Source organism: Pan troglodytes, chromosome 12 (genome assembly GCF_028858775.2).
Source record: "Pan troglodytes isolate AG18354 chromosome 12, NHGRI_mPanTro3-v2.0_pri, whole genome shotgun sequence".
Classification (NCBI taxonomy): domain Eukaryota; kingdom Metazoa; phylum Chordata; class Mammalia; order Primates; family Hominidae; genus Pan; species Pan troglodytes.
In genome coordinates, this window is record NC_072410.2 from 89,101,990 (window position 1) to 89,111,822 (window position 9,833).

General features: G+C 44.2%; 1 protein-coding gene and 1 pseudogene across 1 annotated transcript; both read left to right on the plus strand.

Moving 5' to 3' along the window:
* The first annotated feature begins 3,622 nt into the window (after window positions 1-3,622).
* On the plus strand, window positions 3,623-4,066 carry LOC129143218 (myeloid-associated differentiation marker-like; annotated as a pseudogene).
* A 42-nt stretch (window positions 4,067-4,108) lies between these two features.
* LOC101059249 (myeloid-associated differentiation marker) lies at window positions 4,109-5,168 on the plus strand. Its single transcript, XM_054678347.2, has one exon. It carries the CDS (start codon window positions 4,109-4,111, stop codon window positions 4,571-4,573), a length of 465 nt encoding a protein of 154 aa, XP_054534322.1. The 3' UTR covers window positions 4,574-5,168.
* The last annotated feature ends 4,665 nt before the right edge of the window (window positions 5,169-9,833 follow it).

Sequence of the window (9,833 nt, forward strand, 5' to 3'; positions counted from 1 at the left end):
AAAATAACTATTTTTAAAAGTATGATGAGCCAGGCACAGCACTTTGGGTGGCTGAGGCAGGAGGAGCATTTGAGGCCAGGTGTTCAACACCAGCCTGAGCAACATAATAAGAGCTTGTCTCTAAAAACAAATAAAACAAAACAAACAAAACAAAAACATTATTTAATTAGCTTGGCGTGGCAGCATACCCCTGTAGTTTCAGCTACTTGGGAGGCTGAGGCAGAAAGATTGCTTGAGCCCAGGAGTTCAAGGCTGCAATGAGCTATGATTGTGCTGCTGCACTCCAGCCTGAGAAACAGGGCAAGACCCAAGACCCTGCCTCCAAGTATATATATATATAAATAAAATATATATATACTTATTACATATATAAATATATATAATATATATACTTATTACATATATAAATATATATAATATATATACTTATTACATATATAAATATATATAATATATATACATTATATATAAATATATATAATATATATACTTATTATATATATTATATATATAAAAGCTGCACAAAGCAGATGCATATGTATATATATAATGATATGGTTAAATTTTCAAATATAATGCTGAGTAAGCAAAGAGAGTATAATTTTGTTAAATTGATCCAGGGAAGAGATGTTAAGAGAGGTAATAATTATGTGTGTTTACAGACACAGTCAGATTGTAATTTTATTTTCTTTTTTATAACTTCTTCTAGTTGCAAATATTTTACAGTAAATATCTATTATATCTTAAAGTTAGGAAAATTATTTTTTAAGGTTTTCCAATACAAAATCCTTGACTACAATAAGTCTGCCAGTGTGCAGGCATCCTTCCTGAATCACAGGTCCATTCTGGTCCCTCAAGGTAGAGATAAGAACTAAACTCCTAATGCTTGACAATATAATGCACACAGATGTGTCTCAGAGATCTATAGAAACACGACATCAAAATCAAGGCAACATATATGAAGGCACTTCTTAAAATCAGCAATGTAGGTGAACATCAGATACATTTAAAAAAAAAAAAAGCAAACTGACCCAATTGAACATGTTATAATTGTCAGTAATGTATTCTCATACAAATGTCTTTTAAAAAGAACATTGGTGAATAAGGGCATCTTTTGTAAACCAGGGCCCTCAGATGTTCTCTTTAGTCACTAGATTCTACATAAAAAGGACTGGAAGAGCTTTTGCAGCAACTTTGCATTATGTGGGTAACACTAGCAGCAGCCTGTCACTTCCTGCAGCACCCAGTTCAGTGACCATATTGAAAGTCCAACTTAGATTTTCTGAACATCAATGAGCAACAGCCTCAGTGGTACAAAAGCAACAAATACAAGTTTACAAACATTCCTCATCCTTTTGCTCTATGGAAATAACATTTTCTACTTGGGACTTCAAACCCAATGACTCAACTGAAATTCTCACCCCATGTAAGCTGGTCACACCTTCAAACAAATAATGTATACTGAGCACGGCTACTGCCCAAAAATGTGATGAACACAGATGCTCGTTTAATGTAAACATACAGTGAAGAGAGGTAGCATGAGCAAGTGTCTGCCATGTGCTGGGCAGAGACTTGGCCCTGGAGTCCGGGTGCTGCTGGTATCTCCTAGTACCCCAATGAGGCAATTGCTCCCACACATGGTTTGGACTGTGAGGGTTTCCATAGCATTTGTAAACTGTCATGGCACGGGTGGGAGTGTAGCAGTGAGGACGACCAGGACACTCTCATCACCATCTTGGTTTTGGTGGGTTTTAGCTGGCTTCTTTACTGCTTCCACAGCCTCTCAGAATCAACATGCAGTTTTCTCTGAGGTCTTTCCTTCTTTTAAAAACACGCTTTCACTCTCAAAACAGCAGAGAATGAAACTGTGGTTGTGTTTATATGCTTGAATACAATTATTTCTGCCTCAGGAAACTTTTCAGTATATTTAATTCCTAAGTATCGCTTTGAATGAGGAAGTACATAAATGAATGAATTTATGAATGAATGAACAAATACATGAATATGAAGAACTTTGAAACTGGGGTCTATAAGAGAGCCAGGGCACTTATTCATCCAAGGGCAGATGGCCTGAGAGAGTAGAGCTGCACAAAGCAGATGCAAAGAAAGGGTGAAGGTGAGTGCATGGCTTCTCAGCCCCCCACTTCCCCACAGCCTGTGGCCCCTAGAGAGTAGGCTTTGGGTGTGGACCTCAAAGAATGACAAGCAACAGAATGAATGTATGACTGCAGATTTTCCTGGAGCAAGTCTTGGCCATAGATCAATAATAACAACAACAGCCAGGCATGGTGACTCTTGCCTGTAATCCCATTGTTACCAGAAAGGGGTGCCGATCTGGACCTCAAGAGAGAGTTCTTAGATCTTGATCAAGAAATAATTCAAGGACAGTCCATACAGTAAAGTGAAAGCAAGTTGATTAGGAAATTAAAGGAGTAAAAGAATGGCTACTCCAAAGAAAGCAAGTTGATTAGGAAAGTAAAGGAATAAAAGAATGGCTACTCCATAGAGCAGCCCAGAGGGCTGCTGGTTGCCCATTTTTATGGTTATTTCCTGATTATATGAGAAACAAGGGGTGGATTCTTCATGTCTCCCCTTTTTAGACCATACAGGGTAACTTACTGAGGTTTCCATGGCGTTTGTAAACTGTCATGGTGCCGGTGGGAGTTTGGCAGCGAGGATGACCAAGACACTCTCATCACCATCTTGGTTTTGGTGGGTTTCAGCCGGCTTCTTTACTGCAATCTGTTTTATCAGCAAGGTCTTTATGACCTATATCTTGTGCTGACCTCCTGTCTCATCCTATGACTCAGAATGCCTAACCTCTTGGAATGCAGCCCAGTTGGTTTCAGCCTTATTTTACCCAGCTCCTATTCAAGATGAAGTTGCTCTGGTTCCAACGCCTCTGACCCCAGCACTTCGGAAAGCTGAGGCAGGTGGATCACTTGAGCCCAGGAGTTCAAGACCAGCCTGGGCAACATGGCAAAACCCCGCTTCTACTAAAAACACAAAAAATTAGCCAGGCAGGTGGTGCCTGGTGCCAGTAGTCCCAGCTACCTGGGAGGCTGAAGTGGGAGGATCACCTAAGCCTGGGAGGTCAAAGCTGCAGTAAGCCCTGATCGTGCCATTGCACTCCAGCCTGGGCAACAGAGTGAGACCCTATCTCAAAAAAATTAAAAAATTAAAAATGGTTAGGCTGACTTGAAGCCTTTATAAGGAGAGAGAGTCGGGCCTTGCTGGGCCGCTGGCCCCTCAGTGCTGCCCCAGGCCCTGCCACCACCACCGCCTGCCCCCTGGCCCCTGCCAGAGCGGGGTTACCATCACACACGTGCCCACGCCTGCCCGGGGTGTGCACTTCCGCTGGATTTCCTCGGCCGCAGCCCACACAGGTAGTGGAACCGGTGGAAGGAGAGGGGCGGGACTTCTCCGGGTCAAGGCCAGGCCTCTTCCGTGCTCGGTGCTATGTTCCTGTTCCGCGGGGTGGCGGGTCCTGGGAGGGAGAAGCCCAGACCCAGTGGACACTGACATTGTCTCTCGCTGTTCCCAGCCTTTTCCAGGCGTGTGACTTAATCCGTTTCCCCGGCCAGACCTTTTCTCCGTGAGTTCCTCAGCCAGGACTGCTGCCATGCCGGTGACTGTTACCCACCCAACCGTCACGACCACCATGAGGTCCCCCACCGTCGTAGGGTCCTCTAGGGCCCTGATCCAGCCCCTGGGCCTCCTCCGCCTGCTGCAGCTGGTGTCCACCTGCGTGGCCTTCTCACTGGTGGCCAGCGCGGGCGCCTGGAAGGGGCCTATGGGTAACTGGTCCATGTTCACCTAGTGTTTCTGCTTTGCCATGACCCTGGTCATCCTCCTCGTGGAGCTGGGCGGCTCCCAGGCCCGTTTCCCCTTGTTTTGGCGCAACTTCCCCATCACCTTCGCCTGCTATGCGGCCCTCTTGTGCCTCTCGGCCTCCATCATCTACCCCACCACCTACTTGCAGTTCCTGTCCCACGGCCGTTCCCGCGACCACGCCATCGCCGCCATCGTCTTCTCTGGCATCGCCTGTGTGGCTTACGCCACCTAAGTAACCTGGACCCGGGCCCGGCCCGGCGAGATCACTGACTACATGGCCTCCGAGCTGGGGCTGCTGAAGGTGCTGGAGACCTTCGTGGCCTGCCTCATCTTCGTGTTCATCAATAGCCCCTACGTGTACCACAACCGGCCGGCCCTGGAGTGGTGCGTGGCGGTGTACGCCCTCTGCTTCGTCCTGACGGCCCTCACTATCCTGCTGAGCCTGGGGCACTGCACCAACATGCTGCCCATCCGCTTCCCCAGTTTCCTGTTGGGGCTGGCCTTGCTGTCCGTCCTCCTCTATGCCACTGCCCTTGTCCTCTGGCCCCTCTACCAGTTCAACGAGAAGTATGGTGTCCAGCCCTGGCAGACGAGAGATGTGAGCTGCAGCGACAGAAACCCCTACCTTGTGTGTATCTGGGACCGCCAACTGGCTGTGACCAACCTGACGGCCGTCAACTTGCTGGCCTATGTGGGCGACCTGGTGTACTCTGCCCACCTGGTTTTTGTCAAGGTCTAAAACTCCCAAAGGGCCCCGTTTGCCTCTCCAACCTCTTCATCCCGCCCCCCCCCCCCCGAGTTTTCTTTATTGAGTATTCATTTCCTGTGTTTTCCTCTTCCCTATCTCCCCTCCTCCCCTTTTCTTTCCTTCCCAATTCATCGCACTCTTTCCCAGTTCTCTGATGTATGTTCTTCCCTTTCCTCTGCTGTTTCCTTCCTGTTTTGTTCTGTTGCCCACAACCTGTTTTCACCCCTAAGCTGTTTCCCTTTTTCCACTCTCTCTTTTGTTTCTTTCCTCTCATCTCTTTTCTAGGTTTCCTGTTGGTTTTCTTATCTGCCTATTTCCCGACCATCTTCTATTTCCTGGGGAGCCCTGAGGCTTTTCTTCTCCTGCCCCCACCCACCTACAGCGGTGATGAGCTCCACACCTCCACACCCATTGCAGCTGTGGCGCCACGTCCTCTCAAGGGGCCTTCTGCCCGCCCCCGCCCTAGCTGTGCCTTAGTCAGTGTGTACTTGTGTGTGTTTGGGGGAGTGGGAATTGGGCCCCCTTTCTCCCAGTGGAGGAAGGTGTGCTGTGCACCTCCCCTTTAAATTAAAAAAATATTTATGTATCTCTGGAGGTCAATAATTTCCAGTGAGCGGGACCTGGGTCCCTAGACCTCGCCTAGCACTCTGCCTTGCCAGAGATTGGCTCCAGAATTTGTGCCAGACTTACAGAAAACCCACTGCCTAGAGGCCATCTTAAAGGAAGCAATGGATGGATCCCTTTCATCTCAACTGTTCTTCGCGGTATCAAAAAAAAAAAAAAAAAAAAGAAGTCAGGCAAAGAACCATAGGATCTTGAAGACAACTGTTTGAAGTATTTGTGAGGGACAGTGATGTGGCCTTCCAGCCTCAGTGTTAAAAATAACATTTAACACTGTCCTTTTAACACGGTGTCCTTCAGAGCGTGTGGAAAGAGATAATAAGTAAATAAATAAATAAACAACATGTCCTGCTCTGGCAGAGAGGAGAAAATGGCCACTTCCGCCCTTCAAGGCAGTACCAGCTTGGGTTTTTTTTCTTTCTTTTCTTTTTCCTGGTCACGAGGGCAGAAATTACTGGGTGGCCTTTTTAAAAAAAAAAAAAATAAGAAGAAGTTTCGGCCTGGCAGGGTGGCTCACACCTGTAATCCCAGCACTTTGGGAGGCCAAGGTGGGTGGATCACTTGAGGTCAGAAGTTCGAGACCAGCCTGGGCAACATGGCAAAAATTCGTCTCTACTAAAAATACAAAAATTAGCCCAGTGTGGTGGCGGGCGCCTATAGTCCCAGCTACTCAGGAGGCTTAGGCAGGAGACTCACTTGAACCCAGGAGGCAGAGGTTGCAGTGAGCCAAGATCACACCACTGCACTCCAGCGTGGGCAACAGAGCCAGACCCCATCTCAAAAAAAAAAAAAAATGGCCGGTCACGGTGCCTCATGCCTGTAATCCCAGCACTTTGGGAGGCCAAGGCAGGTGCATCACCTGAGGTCAGGAGTTCGAGACCAGCCTGGCCACCGTGGTGAAACCCTGTCTCTACTAAAAATAACAAAAATTAGCCAGGCATGGTGGTGGGTACCTGTAATCCCAGCTACCCGGGAGGCTGAGGGACGAGAGTCGCTTGAACCTGGGAGACAGAGGTTGCAGTGAGCCAAGATCATGCCATTGCACTCCAGCCTGGGCAACAAGAGCGAAACTCAGTCTCAAAAAAAAAAAAAAAAAAAAAAAAAAAGGAGGTTTCTTTTTTCTCTATTGTGAGCTGATGGGAAGGTGAGGATTGCTGCTGCCCTAGCCGGAGGAATGGCTTTGCTTGAGTGTGTGGTGCACATGCCCGGGTGTTGCTGTGTGCTAGTTGCTTCTTGCTGCTGCTTCCTGCTTCTCTGGGACTCACGTGCATAGTGCGATATATATAAATGTGTGTGTGTGTGTGTGTGTGTATGTGTGTGTATATATATATATATATTTTTTTTTTTTTTTTAATTCCCTGGAACTTTTGGTTCCCATCAGCTCCTGCTGTTAATCATAGAAAAGAAGGCTTGCCCCTTCCCCCACACCCACATCCATAATTTTTTTAATATCAATATAAAGGTAAAAGCAGGAAAAAATAATAATATAACAATAGTGATAGCCATAGTTTTAGTAATAATAGGTAACATTTTTGAGTGATTACCATGTTCCAGGCACTAAATTAAGCTCATTTCCTCAATCATCTCAACCAAGCTTCATTATAATCCAATTAAAAGGTACTATTATTAGCTCCATGTTACAGATCAAAATTCTGGCACAGAGAACATATTTAGCCTAAACTACACAGCTAGTCTTATGCTATGCATATGGTAATTAAATTACAAGGTGCCAATTATATTTTACATTTTATAAGGAATTAGATTGTATCAGTGTGGTCAATGTTTCTCAATCCAGCTGCACATGAACACCACCTAGCATCCTTCACACTTGGAGTTCTGTGCAATGATTCTTACATGTCAAGTTAAAGGACTTCTATTCAGCAGTGCTCAGATGATTCTGGGTCCTAACCTTAGTGCTGAGGCAGGACTACCCTTGAGGGAGTCAGCCAGGCCCTTGGGTCACAGACACACTGGTCAAGTAACTGACAGGCAGTGGAGACCACCCCTCACTTGCATATAGACTCACAGCCCAGCTAACACCAAAACTGCCCTCCTCTCCAGCTCTATGTTGTTAGAAACCTCAAATACAAAATTGTGATGTTTATTTCTTCAAATTATCTAAATAATGTTTACATTGAAAAATAAGGGAAATGCCACCAAAAATTTGAATAAAAAGACTGCAGTATAATAGAAACTTCCTTCCAGGGAAAACACACTGAAATAATTCATAGACTGTGAAAGCTGGTAAAACATGTATAGATCATCCAGTCTAATGGTCTCAATCCTGGCTGCACAGTAAAATCATTTGGAGAAGCTATTAAATAATACAACTGCTGGCTCCCACCCCACAATGTCTGATTTAATCGATCTGGGGCAGTACCTGAAAATTGGTACTTTTAAAAGCTCCCAAGGGGATTTTTAATTTTTCAGCCATCATGGGGAAGCGCTGATTTAGCCCAGCCCCTCATTACCTGTAAAATGGCTTGCCTGAGGCCACCTAGAATGTCATGGGCAGGGCCACATACATCTCTCTAGTCTTCTTTGAATCTATATTGAATCAGAACTATCGTTTCTTTCCGAAAATACTCAAAAAATCTTCTTGGAAAAACTGCTAGCTGTAAGACAATCAAAATCAAACATGATTACAAATATATATACTAATACCTAACATACCACAATTTTGACTTTCCAGTGAGTCAGTGTGTTAATTGTAATTGCTCATTAAAGGTGTTCTATTTTCCTTCCTTCAGTTATAGAGAGTGTGAAATCTTTCAGAGAAACCACATGGAAAGGTGATTGTCCAGATGCTGGCTAATGGGCAATGTCTTTGACCACATAGGGTTACATGCTCTGTGTGATACTCTGAAAACCATTGCAGTTAATGAGCTGCTCCAAATTGTGCTCATTTTCCAGCAACCTCAATAGGCTTGTATCCTGGGAGACAGAATGTGTTTCTGGTCACTCATTCTAACCCAAGAAATCAAGGAAAATAACAGACTTCCACAGAAGCTAGACTGACCAGGCGATACTGTGACCGGGCAAGCATGGGCTTTTGACAGTAAATCCCGGAGAGGAACAGAGAGATGCAGATACTTGATCATTCTTTGCCTATAAACACAATGGTTACATACCCCCAAATCTGACCATGAGTATATGTTTCAGGCAACTAAAATAAATATTTCTGTTTGTAAGCTACAGAAAATAAAATATCAAGAGCTAAATCCTACATGAGCTTACTATCTTCAGTCAGCCACATAGAAATAGGTCAGTTTTGTGTGGAAAATGTTTCAGACAAATTAAGAATATTAAAAACAGTGAAGTTAAAGGTAATGTTTAATTTTACTTTCCAGACCACAAATTTTTAAGGCTTCTAGCCCAACCATTTATGCAAAGTGCTAATTAAAAATGTTATCTGTATATTAAAGGGGTTTCTTGTATAGTGTTAGAAACCAGTGCATTCAGCAAACGTGGATTGAGTGTTTACAACGTGACTTATTGAAAATATTATATAGCAGGATGCCAACTGGGAAATTAATTTGTGCTTTTTTTTGTTCCCAGTTGCTGTAGATCCATCTGAAAGGAAGGAATCAAGCCTCTGTGTTCCTGAAGTCAGGTCCTTTTCACTCCCAAAAACACAGGTTCATTTGTGGTGGGTCTGAGGCTAGGTGCTCTGGGTTATCTAGTGCTTCCTGAAGCCCTAGTTTTGAAAGAAGAAGCAGGATGAATTTTTCTGTATTGGGGAGATTGGAAGGGGAGAATTAGGCTTTGCTCCACTAGATAATGCAGAATTGTGAATAAGGACAAGGTTTGCAGATTCTGCAGCAGCTCAGGGGCAGGGTCTTAAAGGTGTCAGGCACTTAAAGGGTACAGGGCAGGACATCAGGAGCCCAGTCTAGGGACCTACCCAAGATGCTCTCATGTGGAGTTTCTGCAGAACATGAGCAAGGACCTGGATCTGGACATGTGGAATAGCAATGTTGGGCCCGTAAATGGGACCACAAAGGGACCCAGCATCTGAGCCACAGCATCATGTGACCATAAGAATAACAGCCATAATTGCAACCCTAGATGAGACCAGGGATTTGCCGCACTCAAGAACTGAGAGGCTGCAGGACCATTTTATAAGGATGACACAAGCCTATAGCATGACTGTACAAAACAACGTTGGACATCTTTAAAAATGATTAATATTGGATTTTTCACTGGTTTGCACATGTGGGAGCTAATACCAGTTCTCATAAAATCCTTCTCAAGAAAGATAAAATTATTCCCTGAATGTCAGGAAAGAAAATTGGTATCTATTACATATGTGTAAGAAGCTTTATTAACAAATAATTTGTGTCACTAAATCACATGAATGTAACGCAATTATATTTTTTCAGCCATAATCTAATTCAGATGTTTTGTGACAATGCAAGGAAAAAAAATGGATGTCTGGGTGGATATCATTAAAGACTCTTCTCCACATAAATCCCTACCTCTCATTGAATTAGAAAAGGATTTCCTGAGATCTTGCTAAAAAAATCTAAAAGGTAGTTAGTTTAAATCTGAACACTCTCTCATACACAATCTCATTTATTTATTCTTTCAACAAATATATGTATTACATTCCCACTGCCTGGTAGGCATA

Coding starts and splice junctions, on each gene's coding strand:
- LOC101059249 (XM_054678347.2), top strand. CDS start 4,109: ATGGCCTCCGAGCTGGGGCTGCTGAAGGTGCTGGAGACCTTCGTGGCC.